The 25319-nt window shown below is 47.7% G+C and overlaps 7 protein-coding genes across 7 annotated transcripts; 4 read left to right on the top strand and 3 right to left on the bottom strand.

The window, feature by feature from the left end:
- Window positions 1-1598: 1598 nt before the first annotated feature.
- On the bottom strand, window positions 1599-3572 carry CCR75_007973 (uncharacterized protein; the record flags this gene model as incomplete). Its single annotated transcript, XM_067966029.1, has 1 exon — window positions 1599-3572. One exon carries the CDS (start codon window positions 3570-3572, stop codon window positions 1599-1601), a length of 1974 nt encoding a protein of 657 aa, XP_067816182.1.
- Window positions 3573-3717: 145 nt separating this feature from the next.
- On the top strand, window positions 3718-5595 carry CCR75_007972 (uncharacterized protein; the record flags this gene model as incomplete). Its single annotated transcript, XM_067966028.1, has 1 exon — window positions 3718-5595. The coding sequence occupies one exon, from the start codon at window positions 3718-3720 to the stop codon at window positions 5593-5595; it is 1878 nt and encodes a 625-aa protein (XP_067816181.1).
- Window positions 5596-6315: 720 nt separating this feature from the next.
- Window positions 6316-8595, bottom strand: CCR75_007971 (uncharacterized protein; the record flags this gene model as incomplete). Its single annotated transcript, XM_067966027.1, has 1 exon — window positions 6316-8595. The coding sequence occupies one exon, from the start codon at window positions 8593-8595 to the stop codon at window positions 6316-6318; it is 2280 nt and encodes a 759-aa protein (XP_067816184.1).
- Window positions 8596-8820: 225 nt separating this feature from the next.
- Window positions 8821-12932, top strand: CCR75_007970 (uncharacterized protein; the record flags this gene model as incomplete). Its single annotated transcript, XM_067966026.1, has 2 exons — window positions 8821-11834; window positions 11917-12932. 2 exons carry the CDS (start codon window positions 8821-8823, stop codon window positions 12692-12694), a joined length of 3792 nt encoding a protein of 1263 aa, XP_067816183.1. The 3' UTR covers window positions 12695-12932.
- A 443-nt stretch (window positions 12933-13375) lies between these two features.
- CCR75_007969 (uncharacterized protein) lies at window positions 13376-15019 on the bottom strand (the record flags this gene model as incomplete). Its single annotated transcript, XM_067966025.1, has 1 exon — window positions 13376-15019. The coding sequence occupies one exon, from the start codon at window positions 15017-15019 to the stop codon at window positions 13376-13378; it is 1644 nt and encodes a 547-aa protein (XP_067816658.1).
- Window positions 15020-18798: 3779 nt separating this feature from the next.
- CCR75_007968 (uncharacterized protein) lies at window positions 18799-19427 on the top strand (the record flags this gene model as incomplete). The annotated part of the gene is made up of 2 exons (XM_067966024.1): window positions 18799-18939; window positions 18963-19427. The coding sequence occupies 2 exons, from the start codon at window positions 18799-18801 to the stop codon at window positions 19425-19427; spliced, it is 606 nt and encodes a 201-aa protein (XP_067816659.1).
- A 4266-nt stretch (window positions 19428-23693) lies between these two features.
- CCR75_007967 (uncharacterized protein) lies at window positions 23694-24144 on the top strand (the record flags this gene model as incomplete). The annotated part of the gene is made up of 2 exons (XM_067966023.1): window positions 23694-23936; window positions 23971-24144. 2 exons carry the CDS (start codon window positions 23694-23696, stop codon window positions 24142-24144), a joined length of 417 nt encoding a protein of 138 aa, XP_067816657.1.
- Between the last annotated feature and the right edge of the window lie 1175 nt (window positions 24145-25319).

Raw genomic sequence — 25319 nt, 5'->3', positions numbered from 1 at the left:
TATGCGATGCGATAGCTTTGTAGCGCACATTGCACGCCATTTTCACTCTGTACAGGTACAATTGCATCGGAATTATTTACGGGCGATGCCATCGACGATCTTTACGAAGCCGGTGGCGACTGGAGACAACTTGCCGCCACGATAGTCCGAGCTCGTCCGTATGCGCTGCCGCGGGCACGATTTGAGTAGATGGGCACGTCGTAATGCGGCCACGCTCTTCTTAGACACGCACCCTAGCACAGCGAGAAAGCGGTTTGACCACCTTCTCTTGCGTGCAGTGAGGTAGTTGTGGTGGGCGCGTTGGCGACCTCACCCAACACACTAAGTACTGTGATTAAGAGTCGTCACGGGAGCGGTAATCCGGCTCCTCGTGCGCACTTATCAAGTAGGAAGTAGTTTTCAGACTAATTTATATTTGTTCGTGTTAAATATAGATACCTATTTCTACCAATCAATCAAAATGTAATCTCTATAGATAACACTTAATATGTATTGCGAGCGTATCTTTCCAGATACCTCGCGTAGCGGATGACGCTAGGCGTCATTCCTCCTAATGTGAATGCACCTATGTGCATCACATATAGAAGGGTTGGTCACAAATGTGAACCACACTCGAGTGCTGGGTCTAATTACTTTAATTTAGTAATTGACCATCCCTTTAAGTACACCAAGTGTACTTAACGGGGACTGTGTAACATTAGGGCAACTTTAGCCCGTTAAAGCAATGACATTTGCCAATCCAAACTCTATTATATTGGCACGGCGCTTCCTTCTGTTTTGTTCTTGGACTGCACAACAAGACAAACAAGTATAAAATGCCCTTGCTTCATGCTGTTGGGTTTACGTGCCTTAATTCAACATTGTTAATAGCAATTTAAGTCTTTACAGAAATTGTGGGAATAACAATTTTAGTGTGCAAATTTGAAATTTAAAAAAAAAAATTGTGGAATCACAACAAAGGTTCTCCAACCAATGTGTGCCCCGTTACAGGAACACTATGAAGTTGTGGCTTCTTGCGCTCATTTGGGCAGAAGATGAAGGACGCAAAGAATTATCAATGGTCAACAGGGATTCTAATGTCCCCACGGGCAATCACACTCATTCCACTACTCGCATCGATACATAGGCCCTAGCACCAAATGATTTTACTACTAGCTCGCTTAACGCTGACGCCTAAGAGCACGCTCAAGGCTATGAGTAGGTAAGCGGTCAACGCATTTATGTTGTGGCGAATTAGTAATTCACACCTCAAAATTAAATTGCGGTACCTTAGCGAACCTCCTATTATCTAACGTCAACGACACTAAGTGCGAATTATTGTTAAAAAGGGTCATGTGCTAAATTGTGATTTCGCTAAGAATATATCTTCAGGGAAAAAAAATGTGGTCGATTCATGTTTAACTTGTCGAAAGCTTAATGGTTTTGAAAAGCTTTTTTACTCTTTTCATACGACAATAAACATTGCTTTTTTATTGGTGCATAAGATAAAGAACCTGTAGGTCATTTTCAAAGCAATTTCGGCAGATATTTCTTTTGTCAACTAAATCCAACATACAATTAATCTTAATTATGCCTGCACGTTGGTTTAGATAAGGAAATTAGCCCATTTTCTTTAATGCACGATCCTTCCGATTATGGTTCGCGATCTTAGCCTTATTCTTGTCTTTCTTCGCTCGCTGACGCTGCATTTGTTGCGGTGTTAACAGCTCATAAGATTTCTTCTCTCCATGAGTTTTGTCTTTTTGACGAGGATTTGAAATCTTAGAATTAGATGAGCTCTGTGTCGATTCAGCAGCAGCGGGGGAGCGCAAAATCCTATCACGAAAATTATCACTTTCCTTTTTCTCTTCGTCGTAATCCATCTCTTCAGCCTTAAGCGAAACGCTTTCACGGTTTCTATTTTTCATGCCTTCCCAAAAGGCATCTTTCTCCTCCTTTGCACGAATCCGACGATTCTGCTCACGAACAACATCCTGACTATCTCCAAGTCCGCCATCGCGAATACTAAACGGCACAAAGTCATCAAACTCGTCATTGTAATCGTCGTCGTACTCGTCGAGGACAGCCACCCCATCGCCTCGGCTGTCAAAGCCACCATCACGGTCGGTGCCACTCGAATAGGCATAGTCATCTTCTTCCTCATACATGGCAACAAGTTCCTTGGTCTTGTTAGCTACTTGCTGATCTTTTACTTCAATCTGTGGATCGTAGCTCGTTTCCATTGCTTTCTTACCCACCCATACTCGATTCGGATCCAGCTTTTTATTTTCGTAAGCAGGCAATAAATTACCTTTCAAAAGTGCTTCAACACGCTTAAATTCGATATCCGAGGGTTTTACATCATGTGATACATCAATAAGGACAGGCGGAGGGTTACTTTCCAATAAAAAATTAATCACCGTCTCTACTTGTGAATCAGCACTCAATAAACAGAGCTCAATGTACCCTTCTCCCAAATCAGGAAAAAGGTCTTTTACTTGGTGCACCAGTGCAGTCAAATCCATTGCCTGACGTTCAATCTCCTCAAAACCGCTATTCGACTTGACCTCTTCTATAGCAAGAGACTCTTTAATTACCAACGATGGAAGGAATCGACGCCTCGGGAGCTGCTCGATCATTAATGCTAAATACGATAAATTCTCCTGGTCCAATTCGTGGCGATGAAAAAATGCCGAGACTTTGTCCTTGTACTCGCATAGAAACCATAAATCACTGAAATACGAGCCATGTTCTGCGTCTTCGTCGACGCATCCGCTGATTAATGTGTGGAATCCAGCCAGCACCTTACCTTCACACACTCCCGATTGGAGAGGCTTGTCCAACTCAAAATCGACGCAGCGCCCAAGAACAAGCAACAAAATATATCTGATCTCTGCTATCACTAAAACTACTCGAGATGCCGTTTTCTTGTCCAAAGACGACAATTGCCGCTGCAAAGTCGGAAGCACTACCTCGTAAAACTGCACGAGTCTATAAAGCAATGAATGACTCTGTTCTCTTAGCTCTTTTGACAGCTCTTTTTTGCCTAGCAAAAGAATCTTCAGTACCGATTCTGCGGTTGTCATGCCACCTACGGACAGACTTAGCTCGTAGTAGCGGTGTATGAGATCCATTACGTCAGCTTGTCTCACAGCTTTGAAGAGATCGTTGAGTTGCCGAATGTACAGTTGCTGTAGGACAGTTAAAGTTGCGGGAAATTCAGCAACATTGTCGCAAACTGCTTCCAAAAGCTCGGCAATTGTCTCTTGATTCTTACTACCATAGAGCTGGCAAAACGGGATTAGCCGTGTCACGTGCAGCAAGCTGGACTCATACGCTTGCTGTAGTAGCTGTGGAGCATCCAGAAGCCGCGAAAACAGAGAGAATACGGCGCGACCTGATATCGATAGTGCGGTGGCGTTGACGTCGACGTCTTGGCTGCCAACAAGATTCGTTTGTAGCGCTATCCCGCGCGTGAAGAAGTCATCAAGAAGGATTGAAAGATGCTCAATCGCACAGGCATCTGAGAGATAGCACTGTAGCTCGGTGTCACTAGAAGCGACGAGCGGTGAGATCGTCGATTCAAGGCTCATGCTTAATAAATATCGGACCGTGAGGTATACCAGTCCATCCGATTATGCGGAAGGTATACATGCACCACGAAAACTTTTAGAATTCAAAGACCTGTATGTTCGAATAAAGCTAAATTATGAATTTTCTACACTGCTAGATAAACACATGTGGTACCTCCGGACCAAATGGGTCTCGCGGGCTCTACGCTCTTCGTTCTGGACGCCACAGAGCCAACGCTGGTGTAGCGTTTATTGGGGTTCCACTTTTTCCACGCATAACCGTAATTTTCACGCGTGTGGTGCAATCAATTCTCGCGCAAGCCTCGATGATTCGGAATCCGCGCTAGCCCAGCAGATGCTGGATTTTATGAAGCTCGCCGAGGACGAACATTCACCGCTACCCACAGATGATGTGCTTTTAAATACTCAGGCAGAGCTACCAATTAGTGGCGTCATCATAGGCGTGCAAAATGGATTGGCACGCGTCTCAGGGCTACGTCACGCAACGATCGGCAGCGTTGTAAACGTTTCAGACGCGTCTGGCCACTCTATAAGTCAGGGGCTTGTGCTGTTTATGGAGGAAAAAGTGGTGCACATAGCGCTTCTGTCTGCGCGTGGCACCGAACCCGTGATGAAGAATATGGACGTGACGCTGCATTGCAAGCAGCTCGAGATCCCTGGGAGCGTCGCAGCCTTTGCTGGCGCCGTTATAGACCCGATCGGTCGACCACATCAATTCGATACGCAAGCACCAAGCGACGTTGCAACAGCAAATGATCGCATCAAAGTTACATGGGGTACACAGAGCGTACCCGGTCTTATCGCACGTACCCCTCTTCACTTGCCATTTAAGACGGGACTAGTGGCAGTCGATTGTCTCCATCCAATGGCGCACGGACATCGGTTTGCAGTCTTAGGACCAAGAAGCTCTGGCAAGACGCGTATAGCACTAGAAATGATGGCTTACCAGGTTGCTCAAGCCAAGGCAAACGGAGAGCAGCCGCCGCAGTTTGTGTTCGTCTGTATCGGCAAGAGCTTGTCTCGAATTCATCAAATTATTGATGCACTCAAGCAATCAGAGGCTTTACCCTACACGACAATAATTGCGTCGAGCGACCGAGACTCGCCGGTATTGCAATATTTGGCACCATTCACGGGCTGTGCAGTGGCCGAGTTTCTCATGCACAATGGCAAGTCTGATCAAAGTGTTATCGTATATGACGACTTGGCGTCGCATACTATGGTAGTAGAGGGATTGATACAGTCCCTTAAGCTGCCTCGTGCGGCTCACGCAAGCCTTAGTGCCCACACTGTGTTGATGGAACGTTCAGCTCAATTTAAAGGTTCGACTCAAAAAGAAGGCGGGCCTTCGCTCACGTCTTTCGTATTAGGCGATGCTCCAGATAGCTCAGAAATCGCTACCGAGTTTATGGAACGGATTGTGTCGGTTGTTGACGATTACGTCAGTCTAGAGTACTCGCTTGCGCAGAGCCGTGTCTTTCCACCGATCAATGTCTTGGCACCGGGTGCGTCGGTCCGTGGTCCTCCATTTCAGTCAGCTACGCGCTGGAAATTTGTGAGCCGCCTTCGTGCACGAATCAACGCAGCTGCACAAGTCAAGCAGAATATCGAGACAGCTCGCAAATTGGGCTTTGAAACCGAGCCCGAAGATGCCGAGGCACTCGAGTTCTTGGAACTCGTACAGCAGTTTTTCACACAAAAGTCCATGTTGTCAACGGTGACGCCTGAATTGAAAAGTCCAGTGCTAACAGAACTAGCGATTGATTTGGGCGCCTATTTCTTAACAATTGTCAATGTGGCACAACTTTATCGAAGTGATACCCCGCTGGAGTTGTGGACATTCCTGCACAGTGTTGTAGCTACACTAACAAGTGAAGAAAATGCCGACATTTTACACCAACTTGTAACCCGCTCTCGCACGAAAGTGTGGTCATTGGACATTCAAAAAAATGTGACTTTGGTGCTGTTAAGAGAACTCGAGACAATGAAATGGCGTTTAACAGACAAGCAAATTGGCAACTAAAGGAAATACTAAAGTTAGTCTTGAAGAATATTGATTGAGTTAACTCGGAAGATATTGTTGAACAAATTATCGGTGTCAAATTGAGTAGCAGATTAATGTAACAAGTCCGTCGAGCAAGAATATAGTGGTTGTCGTTAAGCCTCAAAGAAGCAAATTCTTAACGCCTATGATCTAGCTATTCACAATGAAGGTATCGCTTTTAGTGATGGTATCAATTGCCATCGAGACCTCTCAACATTTATTGAATAATGATTTGTTGTTAAAAATGACTGTTGGTGCTCCCAATGATGCTTGGCAGGTGGGTAAATTAAGTTTAATCAAAATCTGAAAGAAGTCGGGCCGTTCGAAAAGAAACGACCGATAAATTAAACAAGTGTGCGCGCCCTCGCCCCACTTCCTTTAAAATGCGATTGGGTGTCTTGATGTTTACGAGCGTGAGTCTTCCGGGTTCGACCAACTTATGACTAATTGCTAGAGCGGTATGGTTAAGAATGGAAAGGGCAAGCACCCTCAACGTACAGCAAAAGCAGTATAACCCTTTGCTTTTAGATAACAGGGAATAAATTACCCTTTAAGAATAGTCCACATTCCTCTAAAGCAGCATGTTTCACTGACAAGGCCCTATTCTAGCAAGTAGTCAGCACAATTATTTTTCATATAGTCAATAAGCAAAAATTATTCTATCTCTACACAATACACGGCAGTCAAGTTTGCGCTTAATCATGCATTCTCGGTTTCAAAGTTCATATCGATCGTTCCTTCCAATGAGTCAAAACAGAACGTAGCTTTCACAATACGCTTCGACCCTGTAACACATGCTAGTGACGGCACGGGTGGGAGAAAACGAATGAGCTGCTTTGCGTAGCGTACAGCAGGGCCTGTTGTTACCACGTACTGGCCAGCAACATCCAAGACATATTCGACCCATACAATCACAGCATTCGCTGCAGAGTTCTTCAGCTCTATCACATTGCTCGTATCTATCGAGTGAATCGGGTGCATGAAGTCCAAAGCAGCCATTTCAATGATAATTGAAGCCTGCTCAAACGCATACATGTAGACTGGAAATGGAAAATTGCGAATGTAGTAGTCGTCTTGATACCGATCAAAGAAGCTGTGGTCGTAGCCACAGACATTGCCAACTGCACCAAAACTTTGGTGCAAATGCTCAAATTGCACAGCTTGGGCCAGTACACGGGCTCGAGCTGGTAACACACGTGCCTTTGGGTGCAGTAATGAATCCACAGCTGATCGTCGTAGCCAAAAGTTAAAGGCTTGCCAAATAGGAAGGTTCTGCATGGAATAGTAAAATGGCTCTCCAATGAGAAAATCGACGCTTGTGGCGTCTCCTTGCAAGTGTTCAGGACACAAACCTTTAACACCACTGTGAAGAACCTCGGTTGGACAATTGTTATACGATAATATCTGCTCAAAAATCCGTGCGGATACTGCTTTCGACTCAATTGACGTCACGCTCCTAATCTCTGGGTGCGAAGCTGCTAGTAGCGCACCAAAAGATCCATCGCTGATGTCAAGACACGAGAGTTGACGCAAAGGTTCGGACTTTATTAGGTCAGCCACGACTAAAGACACGGACGCATCATAGCTTTCGCGACGGGAACGGTCATTTAGCATGGAAATTCGCTCAGCATTGCACAGGAGATGCAAGCCACAGATGCACGGTTCTTTTTCAGTGACGATAGCGCGCTTTAATTTTGTGAGTGTATTGTCGTTACTTAGAGTACTTTCAACATCAAACCAGATGCGAAGGTCATCGTGATGAGCACGTAACACGAGTCTTTCAAGAGGCTGCACGGGGATATTCTCAGTGACAGGAAAGACGACCTGAACCCAATGATCCTGCCAATTCTGAGCCCTTGATTGGGTCGAATACACTATTTTGTCACAGTCATCAAAACTCACGTGCCACCACATGAGAACCGCCTGAACAGTTCCAGCTCGTATCACGTCAACAATAATCTCGTCATATGTCGCCTCTTCAGATGTTGATTTCGTAAAGTCAAAGCTCAACACCTTTGTTGGGTTCGTTAAGAATTTCGACTCGTTTTCAAAAGCACGAAAATGCAATGGTAACGCGGGTTTCCCACCTTTACATTGCCAAGCCAAATCACTTCGAGCTAGTTTTGGACCCCTGGTAGACTCGACATCGAAAGCATTAAAGTGATAAAGTGGCGCGCATTCGATAACTTGAGCAAACACTGTAGCCCTCTTGGGCACAATTACAGCATCTGGAATCAGCAGATGCTGCATTGCATGCCGAAGCGTTGGCAATACTGCTTCCCCAAGTAAGATCGAATCAAAGAGCTCTGATACGAGCAAATCTGCACGTCGTGGGAGGTGGTACGTCATTTTAAAGTCTCGGTCTTCTTCTCTATCGGGAGCAACCTTTAAGTCGGTCGACCGTAGCTTGAATACTGTAATCTTGTCTGGATGATTCGCTTGTGTCACGTGATGAGCAATCTCGGCCATGGGCTCAAACATTTCACACGCATAAACGTGGGCGGCCCCGTATGTTACGGCAAACATAGACAGCAGGCCTGTGCCTGTGCCAATGTCAAGCACTATAGGGGCATAACCTCTATCAGCTTTAAATTTTTGAATTGCATGCTTAATTCCACGTCCATAGCATGCGTTTCGATCATGGTCGCGGAGCATGGACGTCATCTGAGACATCGCAACGACGTTTTTGTAAGCTTTTTGAGAATTGCTATGCTCCACCCACATGAGACCACCGGCTTCGGGATTCAATTGAGCGGAGAGAAGCACCTTGGACACCCCAGAGATGACCGACTTTGGGTCAGTTTCGTCTTCGAAATACGAGTATGGCACGTCTACCACCACGGTCTCTTCCGCAGAAGCTGTTTCGATCGCATCTTCAAGTGAACAGCCAACATTTGAAGCTGGAGCACTTAGTGATGTTCCATCGGGTTGATTTTCTCCAACTAGTGTACCTCCATACTTGTCCACACCTGCGTACATTTGTTTGATCAGCTAATTATGCTTGGCTGCGAATATGGGTACATCAGATTTCGACATTCGACTGGCATAATTTTGAGATTAAAAATAAATTGTGGGTTGGATTCTTTAATTCCACGGGGGGGCTTCTGAATTTGCAATAGCAATTTTAACGACATATTTTAGATCTTTGACGCAATGTACGAATATATACTTTTGCCTGTCATAGATCTAAAATATATCATCAAAATGGCTATTGCAAATTCAAAAGCCCACATTCCAAGTCGAATGAAATCATTCCCGACGGCGTCGCTATTGCCCAAGCAAGAGACCCTTGCAGACCGATTCCTCGATCAATATCCGGATTACGACGGTCGCGATGCCATCGTAGCTATTTTCGACACGGGTGTGGATCCAGGAGCCATTGGGCTCCAGATGACGCCAGACGGACGCCCAAAGATTATTGACATCGTCGATGCCACAGGCGCGGGAGACGTCGACACGTCGACAGTCATCGAAGCTACGGACGGTCTTTTAAAACTAGCGGATAACCGCACCTTGACGCTTAATCCGCACTGGGGACCGAGTCAGGACGGAAAATACCATGTCGGGAGTGTCGCTGGCTATCATTTGTTCCCTGGTCCGTTGGTCGCGCGTCTCAAGACAGAACGTCAAGAGAAATTCGACATCGAACAACGAAGTGCAGTCAATAAAGTGCAACAACAACTGGTTCAGTGGAGCAAAACCAATAGCATTTCTACCACTGATTCCGCCGTGTTACGCCAAAAAGAAGATTTGAAGGCACAACTTAAGCAATTGGAAGAGCTTGCGAAGAATCGTGAAGATCCAGGACCGATCTACGACGTCGTCGTGTTTCATGACGGGACAAATTGGCGTGCAGCTCTAGATACGACCGAGACTGGTAATTTTACTGGAATCCCCGCAATGACGAATTTTAAACACGAGCGGCAGTACGCGACGTTCTCTACTGAGTCGCAGCTCAATTTTGTGCTCAATATTTACGATAATGGCAACGTGTTGAGTATTGTCAATGACGTTGGAGCGCACGGGACGCATGTTGCGGGTATCGTTGCCGCATATTATCCGGATCAAATCGAATGCAACGGCGTTGCTCCAGGAGCACAAATTGTAGCCGTAAAGATTGGCGATGCAAGACTTGGGAGTATGGAGACAACGTCGGCGCTCAGTCGTGCAATTCTCGCTGTCATGGACGCCAATGTCGACATTGTTAACATGAGTTATGGAGAGTTTGCTTCGCTGCATAATTATGGACGCATTGTGGAATTAAGCAATGAACTCGTAGACGAGCACAATGTGACGTTTGTCGTGAGTGCTGGGAATGAAGGCCCGGCACTAGGCACAGTGGGGGCACCCGGTGGCACAACTTCCAGTATGCTCGGAGTCGGTGCGTACGTTTCGCCCGAGATGATGGAGAGTGAGTATATCATGCGAGAGAACGATTTAGTGGGCACGGCTTATACGTGGTCGTCCCGTGGACCTACGTTTGATGGAGACGTGGGCGTGAATATCTGTGCCCCAGGAGCTGCGATTGCTTCAGTGCCGAATTGGACGCTAGACAAGAAAAAATTAATGAATGGCACGTCCATGTCGTCCCCGAATTGTGCTGGAAATATCGCACTCCTCGTGAGTGGATTAAAACGCCTTAAAGTCGACTATACGCCGTATTCAATCCGTCGCGCGCTGGAGAATACGGCTATGAAAATACCAAATGTGGACGTGTACGCTCAAGGCAAAGGTCTGATCCAAGTCTTGCCAGCGTTCGAGTACTTGACTCGTAGCAACGCATTTGATGGAACCAAGCAATTTCCTCTTTACTATGCAATTAAAACTTCTTCAGGCGATGAAAGCTCTCGTGGAATTTACCTCCGTGACCGAGTCGACTTTGTTCATGACACGAACGAAGTGACTGTCACCGTCACCCCAGTGTTTCACAAAAAAGCAGCGCAAATGGACAAAATTCACTTTGAACAGCATATCCGTCTTGTACCGTCGACGCGTTGGATTGATGTAGGACAAAACATGGCGTTAATGCACAGTGGAAGGACGTTTAAAGCTCTCGTGACGACGAAACACTTGGCACCAGGTGTGCACTATGGCGAGATTGTAGCCTACGATACGAAAAACGCAAGTCGTAAAGCTCTCTTTACTATTCCCGTCACTGTAATTAAACCAGAAGATGCGACAATGGTGATAAAGTATCGCACGGAGTTCCATCCTGGACATATCATTCGTCGTTTCGTCACTCCTCCACAAGGAGCGACTTGGGCAGATATTCACATATCACGTCCTCTTCAAGACTGCAACTCTCGCGTAGAATCGAATGCTTCAGGAAAACTCTTTATGTTTGATGCTCTTCAATTTCAGCCCTTTGTACGACAGAGTGCGTCGTCCTTCCACAAAGCTTTTGTGCTCGCACCTGGACAGGAGCTTGGTTTCAGTATGGATCTAGTGGGTGGATTGACCACGGAGTTTTGTTTGGGACAGTTCTGGAGTGCACTGGGCGACTCGATTGTGCACGTGGAGATTCATTTCCATGGAATTAAACCTGACCAAGAGAAGATTGTAATCATTGGAGGAGAAGAGTCCCACAAGGTCGTGATTTCGAGCACAGTAACCCACGAGACGTTGGCTCCTAAGATTAGCTTTACCAAGTATGTACAGCACATCCGTCCCACTACAGCTGAGATCTCTCCGCTCAGTTCAAGCCGCGACGAGTTTCCAGACAAGCGTCAAGTTTATCAACTTATACTCACGTACCCCTTTACGAAAAGTGAAGCGGGTAAAGTCGTGCCAAACTTACCTCTCCTCCATAATCGACTGTACGAGTCTCCGTTTGAAGCGCAATTAATGATGATTTTTGACCACAAGAAACAGTATCTGGGCTCTTCAGACGCGTATTGGAATGACACGAAGCTGCAGAACGGTTCATATCTCATTCGAGCGCAAGTGCGTCACGAGAGTGTGAGTAAATTAGAGAAACTCAAACAAATGATGCTGGAACTTCACCACGAAATCAAGGAGATTCAAGCGTCAGTGTATGGACACCAAGACAATGTAGCATTGGGCTTGAAACCTTTGGACAAAAAGCGCCTATCGATAGAAAAGTACGTGGCGTTGTTTCTTGGAGAGCCTGCTCAGGACAAATGGCCTAAGGGTTCAACGAAAGGAGACGTGCTAAAAGGAAGTATTCACTTTGGCTACCAGAACGCGGATCTAAAAGGGTGGGTTGATCAAAGTGATTATTTTTTTTCTGGATTGATTCGAAAAGAATTGACTAAAAATCGTGTGTGTGTTTTCTCGCAGGAGTGGCCGACGACCGAGTGGCTTTGAGATTTCGTACGTGATTCCTTCGTTAATTCCTGTCGATAAAGCCGATACAAAGGAGCTTCCAGACGAGCGTGAAGAAGAACAGATCACACAGGAAGCCATGTGTGACCTTCTGCTTGAGCGAACGAACAAGCTTGCTGGTAAAAAAACGTTCTTGCCAGCGTGGCAGCGTCTTGTGGCACAATATCCGAATCACTTGCGAGTTCTGCAAGCCAAGCTCCATCATTTTGACTCGGAGTCTCTACGAAGTAGCAACTTGGCGGAGATTATTGAGGCAGCGGATGCTGTGCTCGCACTTATCAATGAGGACGATCTCGCCCGTTTCTTTGGCACACGAAGTGTCTCTAGTGACGAGCCTGCAAAAAAAATGAAATTGCGTAAAGATAAGGACAAGGAAAAGGCGATTCTGGCGGATGCATTGGCTCGTAAAGCTCGTGCTTTAGGCGATTTAGCGCACTGGAAGGACTTTGAAACAGTCTACGCCGCTCTTCAGAAGTGGGAAGACGTCGAAACAGTTACGTATCTGCATGTATCCCTGCTCCACGACCGCCACGATGATGCGTTTGGACTTGGATTACAGCGTTTACGCAAGGCGCAGGACATGGAACCGGCCGATCGGATCAAGATTATTACCGAGGAAAAGCTCGCTGCGGAGATCTGCGACACTCTAAATGCACTGCAGTGGCCGCATTGGACGCAATATGAGAGAAAATGGGCTCGTCGCCGCGCGCCAGAGTTTTATCGGATCTTTTAAATGAGGTGCTTCCGTAGACGCATGGGATAAAGAACTAACATGAAGTGGTGAGGACTTTTGTCAGGAATTGCCGGTTTATGAAAACTGTCGAACGTCGAAATTTTGAACGTCGTGTTTCTTAATACCCTCTTGTTAGAAACATTTTTGGTCATAGGGTTAGTAATAAGGGCTCGGGGAAGTATGAAGTGAACCCGAAAATTTATAAATAAATAAGAGCAAAACATTACCTACATCTGCCCCCAAAAAGCTTAGAAATTACGATGTCTCTCTCGAGATTCACCTCTTTTATATATTTTTAGTGAATTCTTATTTTTATATGTCGATGAGCTCCTCCGTGTCTCATCGCCAAATGTCTTAAGCGCAACGATGAAGCTTTCAAGAGACTTAATGGCGATGGGACCCGAATTTGACGTGATCTCTGATTAAAGTCCTAGTCACTTTCATGAACTGCACGAAGCTAATCTAAGCAGGGGCAAACTTCTTGCTTCTAGTACATAAAGAAGGAATGCTGCCTGAAATTTTAATAATAACATCTAGCTCGTGACATCACATATCATTTAAAAGTAAACTTCATAACGCGCTTAATCGTCTATTGAAACAAGGCACGAATTTCATGACAATATGTCGCTACGAAATCTACCATAAGCAAACCATTAGCTCCTCCCTTTTAAGCATCAGATCCTACACAACCACGCGAAGTCGGCGCTCTAACGCGCACTTGTCCCCACCGCCCACTGTGTTTTTCCACCACGACTTTATGTGTCCGAAGAATCCCGTAGGGCACTCGGACGTGTCAAAATCTTCAACATCCGACATCGAGTCCTCCGTTTTCGAGTTATCATCAATTGTCTTAGGGGGAGATTTGGTATCCGGAGCCGGAGCCGGCGCCTTCAAGTCATCGTCCGAGAGCGCATACAAACCCTTCAAGTAGCTACTTTCCTCTGCAGGTGGAATAACCTCGAGCGTATCTTCCTTCTCGGGCGTCTTTTCAAAAAGAACATCGGCATCGCTTTGACCATCGTCCAAGACTGGTGCAGACTTCGAAACAGTATTGGAAGACGGTGTGGTCTTGGCCGTATTAGGTGAGGTCGTAGTGGTCTCGGACACAGCAACGTCCTTGGTGCCTGCAACTTTTTTCAGACCTTCGAGCGAAGTAATATCCATCGAGTCGAGCATATCGTCGAGTTGACTGTCGGACAATTTCAGCATACTGTCGAGTTTGCTCAAGTACGCTTCGCCTTTGGCAGTCTTGTTTTCACCAGGCACACTTTCCACGGGCTCCAACATTTTCTGAGCAGCTGCCAAGTAAGGAGCAGCAGAACTGTTCTTGTCTGAAGTCATTAGATCGTCGAGTTCACTGTCACTCATTTGAAGCAATTTATCAAACTTGCCGTCAAAATCTGAGTCCGTTCCACTGCCATCACCTGCAGTAGTAGGTGACTTGACACCAGTATCAGAAGACTTGGTATTAGCAACTCCAGTCTTTTTGTCTAAAGTGGGGTTTAACGAGTTAATGTCATCGTCATTGTCCTCATCGCTGGAAGTGGGAACGACTGGAGTCTTGGCAATCGACGAAAGGTACGTAGAATCAGGACCATCGTCGTCCGTGGGTAGCGCCGATGACTTGGTCGTAGTCAACAAATCCTCACCGGAAGTCTCGTCATCGTTCAATCCCTTCTTAAGGGTTGGATCAGTGGGATCAACGTCGTTTGGGCCATCGGAACCATTCGCTTGCATTTTCTTCTTCTTGATCATGGCGGCGACTGCAGCTTCCAACTCGTCGCGATCAGTGTCATCGGCTAGAGGAGCCTCCGGAGTCGCCGGAGCCACTGGATTTTCCGGGGCCGTAGGGGCCCCCGGTTCCTGCTTTACATTGAGATCGCCATCAATTAAGCCACCGAGACCGAGCGGTTTGAGAATCTTAAGGAAGTTTGGATCCGAGAAATTCATCAATTTCGTGAGCTTGCTTCCGTTTTCACCTAATGGATTAGGATCGACAGGTTTGGACCCATCATCCGATCCGATGAGATCAAGCAAATCGGACTGAAGACGTGTAAGAATGCTGTTAATTTCTTCATTCTTTGAACCAGCAACGGCCGTAGTCGACACGGCGGGGGAGTCAGCAGGATCAGAAGTCGCGCCAGATTGGAGCGCCTTATTCGTGGTATCAGCGTCCACATCGGCATCGTCATCTGTTGGCCCGTCAGCCGTTCCTTCGAGTTTATCGAATGCTACTAAGTTGCGATTCTCTTGTGTCGCAGCTCCAAGAACTCGGCTGCTGAACACCGCAACAGCGGATGCCAGTAAAATATGATGAAGACGCATTCTTAACGAACGATGCGAAAAAGTTGTGGGTCTCGTAAATACTTTTTGCCAGGGCAAATTGCGATATGAAGACAGGAATTGGGGGGCGGGCTCAATGCCTCTCTGCCTCACGTTTTTGCTGGTCCGATTGTAGAGCGAAGTCGGCGCATGTGGTAGCGAATCAGATCGCGCTCGACATGCCGCATGTTTTGAATTTTATCTTGGAAGATGGTAGAGCCATTTATACTTTGTTTAAAATGTAAAGGAACGAAAGCCGGCACTGGCTTGATTTCTTGTGGCTGATCGGACCAGATGCTATAATATTTGACTGGGAAAACGAGCGAGCCTTTTTTTATGGTAAAAAACGCTATAAAATCGACTTAAAGCGCCGTAACATTGTGATACTTTCGAATTTTAAGCTAAATAGGCGCTTGACTACCTAACAACGGGAAAATGTTCATGTAGGTACAGTGTGAGCTACAGTTTCGACGCTTGCACTTACATCTAGGAAGAAGCTGATACAATACCGTATGTCCCATCGATCTTCTACGATCAGGGTCAGATGCCGGTTCTATCGCGAACATTGCTGAAAGCGCTCGTACCGTATAAATTTAAGTTTATTGCAACCCGTTTTCAACAAATTTTAAAATGATTTTTAAGATCACCATTGAATCAACATGAAATTTGACCTCGGATCAGTAATCCGCGCTGGTACGTACGAACAGATTTGTGAGCGCTCATGAGCATAATTAATTAACCACTAATTAAGGATCGATGGCTTAATGTTTCATGTAGAGCCCCTTATTTGCTAAGGTCCACAGCCTCGAATTTATAAAAAGTTATGTTTTTTGCGTTGCCAAAAGTGCATATGCCCCGCCACGCTTTGGCTGATTGACCAATGAAGCTCGGCAGTTTGCACATTACAATCGTGTTATAAGGCCTCATGGTGGTCCACGCATCCCTCTGCTCAAGGGCTGTGCGACCCGCGTGTACGGTACAGCTAAAAAAAGAAACGGAGTCATAGATTAGCTACGATCATTTGCTGACAATTTACTTTAAAGCGAACCAACACATGTCCTATACCTGGCTCTCAAGGGTGAGCGGCGTAGGCGATGTCCATATCACCGTTGGGTAAATTATTGAAGCTGACTTCCCTTTGATCTGATGCAGAGGAGCATCGACACCATTTACTTACTTGAAGTGAAAACTATTACAAAAAAAATTGTGATGGAAATTATTTCAGTAGGAGCGGTTTAGTTTAATAAAAATTATAAAGAAATAGTTGCGGAGATATCAATTTTAGATGTGGACCTTTATTCTCGGATAAGTAATTTAGAGTGAGAATTAGCAATGAATAAATGTATCATTTAAAAAAGGAGCTCTTACTGTCAAATGATTTTTTAATTTCAAATTTCAATAGCCCATACTTTACACCACGCCATTCATTTATTGTTAGCTAGATATCGGCGACAACGTCCGTATTAATGGCCACTCTCCAAATCGCCGTGCACGGAGCAAAGATTTGACTGAGGACCCGGGCTAGCCTTAGTTAGTCCGTTAAAGCGAGCGCGTCACTAGCTGCGTCGGGTGGTGATCAAGGCGAGATGGACGGCACCTCTGGATCAGTAGGGGGTGGGCAGCTTCACAAGAACTCTATCCTCCAGACTCGGGAGGCAGTGGGCAGGGGGGGCGGAACACTCGACTCCGCGCCGCGGTGATAAAGACGATGGGTCTTCTAGCCGTAGCCCGCAGATACTAAACGAATTTTATGGAGGTGTTCTTTATACCGGGGAAGACGGTGATCAAGGGGCTCATCCACGTAAGGTGGTAGAAAATCCTCCCAGTGCGGGTAGTAGGGTGGACGGGGAGAGGTCTGCACAGTTGAGCGGCCCAAAGCCAAGCGAGAAGGGGAGGCCAGACTCGAGGGGTCTGAATCCCAGGCGATTGGCCCGCGGCGATGTAGGCGCGAGGGGGGAGCTTTGTCTGCGCAGCGGAGCGTGGACGTGACGGGTCGTAGCGGGCCCGTGATCGTTCTACCTCCGCAAATGAGTGACGAGCACATATTTGCGGCGGTGACGACGGAACTTCGAGCCGCTCCAGAGGCAATTTTACGGGAGGCGTGGAAAGCCACTGTGGCAGCTTTGTTTGCGGCTGAGTTGGAGGCGCTAAACATACCACACGATCAAGCACCGACGACGAAGCAGCAATACACCAAGTTCAAAGGGGCCGAGTCGGCTCAGCTCCAAGGATTTTTGAAGAAGTCAGCGTCGTGGATGGCTGCTCTTATGCCAACTGGTGTATGCACGCCCGAGGAATATGTCGGGATCTGTAAAACTCTTCCTGGTCTTTATCGACCATTCTCGAGAGTAGGACCAGCAAAGTCAAGTGGTCAAGGAAATCTGTGCGAAAATAATAGGCAGCAAAAGTAACGGGCAGGCGGTCCACGGTCAATCTATTGACACGGGCCATGGACTAAAAACTACCAAATGTATATGTTTAATTCTATCCAAGTATTCGCTGGAAGAAATCGGACGGCTGAGGGTAATATGTGCATCCACAGGTCGTGACAGATCGGGTCCGCGCCTCCGAACTGGCACCGAAGATGAGTGGAAGGTTATCTAGGGTTTGGCAGAGGGCCACATCGTCAGCCGGGGTCTGCCATATTTTCTCAATAAAATTTTCACTACGAAGGACCGCTTGCGGTTCCAGACATCAATTCTGATGCAAGTGGAGGGCGAATTGTCCTTTTCTCTCGTTAGTGCTCGGACTATCACTACCAACCGACAGCATACTCAAGCGTTGAAGAAAGACATATTGCTGGCTGCAGAAGGATTACAAGTGAACCTAGGGTACCTTCATATGATGCTGAGTCAAGTCAAGAGTATAAGTTACAACAAGGGTCAATGGTCAATCCATTTTTTCACCCGTACTGCGGCGAAGAAATTCCAGCGCACGGTAGTCACGTTCAGACGCCGTTGGTATCAGCTTCAAAAGTCTCATGCTCCGAGCGCGGGGTTAGTATGGATCCAACAGATTGGATCTACGGCACCAGACTAACGGCTGCAACAGAATACGTCGCATTGCTCTATAACGTCACACGTTTTATGGACAATCTGCGGCTTACTGCATTTTTCACAGAACATATTAGTGCTGAGGTGGAGCTGGAGAGCTTTGACGCGTGTACACCCAACTCTCGCACTTCCACGGTATGAAAATTAACGGTCCAGTTAACAGGTTGCCCCGAGTTTCTTCGCGCCATCGTGCGCATCGGCTGGTATAGCGATATCTACCCGTCGGGCTACTAAATCCTCCCAGTTCACAGCCCTCGCAGATCCTGATGAGGAGTTCTGTGTTACAGGAAGGACGGGGACGGCGGACATTACTTCGCGGAGCGACGAAGAGAGGTTGGCCGCGCGAGAAGTGGAACCATTATCTGTGCCTGTTCATAGTTCTGTGGTGCAGCTACGCATTCTTCAGAGCCCACCACCACAAGTGCCAATTACGCCTCAACTGGTAGCTTTGAAGCAAAAGGAATGTGCTTAGTTACGAAGCCTGCGTCAGGAAGCGGACAGCCTGAACAGGCAGCTTATGGAGATGCCCGCTGAGACCGAATTGGCACGGAAAATTCGATTCTACAAGTGTTGCGGTTGCGGCACGTCGCCACGTCGGCACCAGGGAATTGTTTGGCGCTTGCGATGGTACAAGCACTGGCCAACGACGACCTAGCACAAGTGAAGACAAATCTGAATAGGGCTGCGACGTGTGCGAAACGGGGGCTTAAATGTACAGGTTAAGTACATATGACGGATCAATTTGACCATGTGGAGCGGCTGAAGACCCTGGTAAATGTACGGCGAGGATGGATGGCAATGTCCATTAAAGAGTCAACCAAACAATCTATATGGTATCTGGAAGAATACGCGGCCAGCACCACGAATAGGGTAATGCCAATCGGTCACTATAGCTAGAGAGGAAGCGCCATGCTTCTTACGGCAGCCATTTTTTTGCAACGAGATGTTTACGTGATCAGGCAACCAAGCAATATTCATCACCATGGAACTACTGCCTATATAGGCCAAGCTCGATGACTAAGGCTAACAATGTGATTGAGACAGGGGAGCAGCTCATCTTGACTGTATCAGCATGTGTCGAGATGATAGCGACAGCCAAAAGAGCGGACCCAATAAATTTCCCTCTTATACTCCGGTACACAGACCGTCACTGTTTGTTCTACGTTCACTGCACGCTACCTGGTCCGCACGACTCTGGGGTCTCGGCTGATGATGGCAGTGGTGAGGATATGGATATTTCGCAAGATGAGATCAGTAAAAAGGAGATGAAAGGAGAAGACGAGAGTCTGGCAGGGTTTGTTGGTGCTGCGATTCGGCCTCGCTGGGGGGTGACACCAACGAGCTGTCGACTAGACTAACAGTCGGTGACATGACGTACACATTGCGCCAAGATATTCAGTTGATTCTCCGTTGCTCGGCGTCACCCCGGTATCCCGCACTTCTCGAGTTCCGGGTGAATACGGTGGCCGCCAGCTATGAGAACGCCCAGCTCCGCTGAATGACGACAAATCTTCTGCAGACCAACTCAGCGGCTGCAACTAGACTATCGTATCCCGGATTCGGTGATGATACAATGGCAATCTTGGGCGGCCGCGCGGGCGGCGCTTTACGACGTTCGAGTTTTAACACGGATCTTCAACAGTTGCAAGGTCCTGATCCCAGCACTAAATTTGGAAGTGTATCCTAGCGGACGGTAGTGCAGACACCATTCCTCCACAATTCCTACCAGAACTGCCATCGCCGGGGTATTCGTATTCAAGGATCGATCCAGTCCAGGCGTTGGGGAGCAGTCCGGGATAGTGGCCATACCAGTCTAGCAATTCGTCACCAGTCCACGACACTGTTCACTCATCGTGATCAGAGAGCTAAGCAGCCGGTGCTGCGTGACGGCGGGAGGTCCAGCACATTACAAATAGAAGGATCGAGGTCCTGGCAGGACATGTTGCAAGACCTTGAGTCGGAGTGGCCGAGGACGGCACTTAGTGGGTTCCCAGCGGTGGGGTCCTGTGACATTAACTGGAACAAGGTGGTCCAAATGGAACCGCGGCATCTTCTTACCAAGGCACGACGCTTTCCTCATAACATCCGACTCCTGCAGGTTTTTTTATCGGTGAAACCCTTGTGGCGTGGTCCGCGGTATGGCGCTACGAATGTATGTATGGTCGTCTCGCCGTGCAACGAGACCGGGTGTCTGACGATGTCACTAAAAGATGGCTTGAGGATTGGAAGTAAAGAACTTTGCGCCAAGTAGCCCTGTCCTCACTGGCACCTCCCATTGATAGTTCAGATAATTGACGGAGGTTAAAAGACAGCGGATACGGCGGAGACGACCTTCACCGACGGTGTGATATACTCTATAACGGAAGATTAGCTCGTCACATCATCTGTGTTCTGCTATACAAGGCCGAGATCCAGTCCATCACGGGTGAGGACGCCGCAAAAGCTACTGGCATTACGTCCCAGTTGCGCCGTCATTTTGCGGGTCTGAAAGCCCTGACGGCATATCGCTCAGCATTCACGGAGATGGTCAACCAGGACGACTGGACCATACTCGACACGTTTTTTTTAGCACTCTATCACCCAGATGAGTGTTCAAAGTCCTCCCCAGTACTAAGGCAGCCATATGAGAGTTTAGTACCTGGCGACAAGTCAACATATGTCTCAAGGGGATCTATACGGCTTATACCATCAGCTCAAATGGGACGGAAACTCTCTAGCAGGCGGGAAAGCCGCAGGCTCTCGACAGTAAAAGATTATCCGAGTAGAAACTAAGAATGTGAGGGGACTTACGAAGGAATCAAGAGCCGGTTGAATTGAGGCCTGGCGGAGAATGCCAACGGGCAAAGGTCGTTGGATCGGGACCAACAAGTTTTTCCACGAATCTGATCACGGCAAACTCGAAGTGGCGGAGTCCGAAGCCTTTCATCATTTGCTGGAACCTCCAAACTATTGTCGTTAAGTGTCGACGTCTCCAAATTTTCATCATCATCAATGATGTCGATAATTTTCTCGTCTTCACTTTTCATTGCCTTCGAAATGAAACGCTCGGCAAATGTCACGCTTCTTGAAATTATGATAGAGCCGTCATCCGCGATAGTAGTCTATACGCTTTGTGATCCTTTGCATAGCCAAGAAAATAACACTTCACGCCCGAATCGTCCAGCTTCTTTCGATTCTCCTTTGTAACATGCGCGTAACATTGCGAACCAACCACGCGCATGTGATCGATGCGCGGCTTCGCTTAAACATCATCTTGTACGGACTTGACTTCTTGTTCGACGAATTTGGAACCACGTTCCGAATGTCTGCTGCTGTCATTAACGCTTCGCCCCAGTAAGACTTGTCGAGACCGCTGTCCTTAAGCATGCAGCGCGTCATCTCTACCAGAGTTCGATTCATGCGCTCTGCCATGCTGTTCTGTTCAGGATTGTATGGAACTGTGTACTCTTGCTTGATAAGCTTCTCATTGCAGAAGTTATACATTGCCGTGTTCCAGTACTCGCCACCGTTGTCACTTCTAATGATCTTGATCTTAGTCCCAGACACTTTCTTGATCTCCCGGTAAAATCTTGGGAACGCGCTTATTACTTCACTCTTCTTTCGCAACGGATAAACCGTCACATACCGGCTCTTCATCATGATGAAGCTCACAATGTACTTAAAACCGAATCTAGAAGCTGGAGTGATTGGTTCAAGCACGTCGGAGCATACGATATCGTCAGAACGTGCACTTTCCCTGATTCCTTTGTCTTCCTCTCTTGACTTCAATGACTTGCGTACTTGCTTGGACGTTGCGCATACGTCACACACGACGTCGGTCTTCACTTCCGCGCCTTTGATCCTTCCGTCCTTTATCATATCATTAATCGTCCCATACGATGCGTGACCCAGTCTTCTGTGCCATAGCTCGTTCTCGTACGCGGCTACGTGACACTCCGCACCAGCCTCAACGTTGAGGTACATCAGGAAGCCCTGCTTCCTTCCAGTGGCAACTGGCGTCCCGCCCCGCTTCACAACGCACTCGTTGCGCTGATCTTTACTGTCATTCCTCGCGCTGATGCAGCCGTAAGCGAGAATAAATTCTTTGACAGATCTTCGACATGGAGAGTGTTTTCGAGGCGAGCGTCGATCCAAGCATGTCCTGTCCAAACGCGCAGCTTCACCGTTCCGTGACCGATGACCTTGAGCTTCACATTATTCTTCGCGCTTGATAAACTGCGCGCCTGGCACACTTCTTCATTCTCCACAAAAGCTTCCCGGTCCTTGCACATGTGTGCAGATGCGCCACTGTCCATAACTCAGCAGTCGCTGACGGACCCTTCGCTTGCATTAAATGCGACGTTGGAGTGTTCGTGTCCTCCTTCTCGTGTTTATCTTGGTCCACGACTTGAACGGCAATCCCCAACATAATAATTGACCTTGTCACAGTTAAAACACGCTCCTGAAGGTTTCTTAGCACGCCGTTCTTGCTGCTTCTTGGGGTGCTGCTTGCCGTTTCTCTTACTTGTGTAAAGGGTCGTTGCTTCTCTCACCCATACCGTGTCCTTGTGCCGCACTTCCTCAGCGATCAACTTGCTCACGAGGTCGCTGAAATTCAAACTTGACACCGACATGCGAAACGCCTGCACCAAGCTCTCGTAGCTTGCAGGCAGACTCCTCAGCATCACCGCACATTCGTCCTCTTCACTTGGCCCGCAGTTGGCGCTATTCATCTTCATGACTAGGTCTTCAAGCTCTGTCACGTGACCACTAATGCTTGAAGCTGTATACTAAAACGACGCAAACTTCTCCTTAAGCCAAAGGCGATTCGCCATGTCTTGTGTGCGACGGAACTTCGCCAGCCATCCCCACGCCTCTCTCGCCGTCGTCGCGTCGATAATGTGCATCAACTGCGCGTCACTCAGATTCAGCGCGATCGCGGCGTGCGCTTGCTGCTCCTTTACCGCATTCGGAGCGTCTACACCGGAGATAGCTCCCCACAACCCCTTAGACATGAGGTACATCTTCATCTTGTAGCTCCATAGCACGTAGTTTGAGCCGTGAAAAGGCTCAATCTTGAAGCCGGAGTCGTTGCTTGGGCTCATAACCTGTTGAATTACCTTACGCCATGAGCTTGAAGATAGACTTTCCGGTTTGCAATTTCGACCGTAAGTCCATCTTAAAGCTCATAGCGTAACGTAATTCAACATACAAGAAAGGCATGTGAATAGTGAGGAGTCAGCTTCGCGATTGCAAGACGACTGGAAGCGCAGGTGGAGACAACCCCAGCTTGTCACAGGGTCTCTCCTATCATACTGGAGTGTCGGTGCAGACAAAACGGGGTGTGTGGCAATTTTACTTGACCTACGTGGAGTAGCCGAGGCACGTCCATGGCATCCTGGAATGTGGACAAACCGGGTCGTCTGCGTTGAGATCGGAAATGCCCTGCTGGTGAATATTTATGCGCCAAACCGTCATGCCTAAAGAGAAACATTTTTTTCTCGCCTGGTGGAATGACCGTGGCCAAGCCGAGATACCATCCTTGCGGGCGATTTTAGCTCAGTACAAAGTTCCAACTTGACCGCTAAGGTGGCCAGCGCACTAAACGTCCAGAAAGTGCTTAGTTAGGCCACTTGCTAACTTTAATGGGGCTCGAAGACGCCAGTACATTGTCGGCCCCGGTGGATGACGATCCACCAAAACCGACGGATTTTCTTACATACTGGACCAAATCGACGGCTAGCAGTATTGATCGGTTTTATGTTCCGCGTGGGTGGGCGTCTTTGGTACAATGGGTGGAGGTGATAGAGCCGGCCGTCGAGTCCGACCATCTACGGGTGTCTCTTATTCTAGGGCGGGGTGCGTTAAATGCACCCGAAAGTCGAAGAGTGCGTCCTATTCGGTACCCTATTTATCTCTCAGAACCCACTGCTGTCAGAGCTGATCGATCGGAATGTGGGACGAGACCCATCAGCGCTTACTAGGGATGACCAGGCTCTCTGGTGTATTGCTGCAATCAAATGGTGCGCAAGCGTTCAAAACAACGAAGCAAACGGTATGTGGAAAAGGTTCAGCGGCAAACGCGAGCAGGTCTAACAAGTCGACAGCAACTCATACACGCTCATCGAGTAACGCTTCGCAAGGAGTGTATGATTCAGGAGGGGCGCCGACTTGAGCTTACGACAGATTGACTTCGATGGGATTACAAGCGCGTTTCTGATTGGGAGCGGGACCAAACTGTTACCAACCTTCACCACCTCCATGGGGTGGCCTTTTCGTGCCATGCCACAGTCGCTGATAAGTTTGCAACGGAGTGGCAGCAAATTTTAGGCTGGAGTCACAACACTATACTGCAGTGGCGCATGCGTCAGGCGTTCAATGAATTCGTCACGATTCCGGAGGCTCGCAAAATGACTTTGATCGAAAATGCTTCCTGCTTCAGCCTGTAAGCATGGACGAAGTGGTCAGTGCAATATCAGGACTTAATCGGCACAAGGCGGCGGGGTATGATGGGCTGAATTATGACTTTTATAAACTCAAGCTATTTTAGTGCCGGCGATGGTACTCCTCGAAAACGAATTACTGAATGAGAAGGATCCGCCGCCTTCACTTCTAGGAGGCCATATTATTTTACTTCACAAAAAGGGGGACTTGGTCGATGCTATGGATTACCGGCCGATATCGCTTCTTCATACAGGGTACAAAATAGTTGCCAAACTTATGGCAACACGATCACAAGCTGTCCTTCCTAAGGCGGTTGTGGACAACCAGCCGGGTTTTGTGCAGGGACGGGAGATGATGAAAACAGTCATGATGATGCTCGCCGCAGTCTCTACTGCTCGGGCTGAACCTGACTTGGAAGCAACACGGAGTCAAGAAATTTTATTGCTGGATTTTCGAAAGGCATACGACATGGTGCACCGGATTTCCTCTTTCAAGTCCTGGAAGAGTATAGATCCGCAAGTCCTTTCATTCATATGACGCGGAAATTGCATGAGTCTACCACAGCTAAATTTTTGGTCAATGGCTCCCTTTCTCATCCATTGGAAATCACAACGGGATTCGGCAGGGATGCACTTTGGCGTCATTACTGTTCATCCTGGCGGCGGATGTCCTGTCATTAGCGATCACACAGGACTGCGAGCTTCAGGGGATCGAAGTTCCCGGGACACACGGTGAGCAACACACCCTTTCCGCGTTTGTCGATGACTCCACTGTATTTCTCCAAGAAGCGAGTAATGTTCCACGCGTCCTCGACATCGTCGCAGCTT

This window comes from Bremia lactucae (genome assembly GCF_004359215.1).
Source record: "Bremia lactucae strain SF5 chromosome Unknown BlacSF5_NotPlaced_178_SHOA01000114.1_533860bp, whole genome shotgun sequence".
NCBI lineage: Eukaryota > Oomycota > Peronosporomycetes > Peronosporales > Peronosporaceae > Bremia > Bremia lactucae.
The sequence above is the reverse complement of the archived record's forward strand: the minus strand, read 5'-3'. Positions and strand labels throughout refer to the sequence as shown.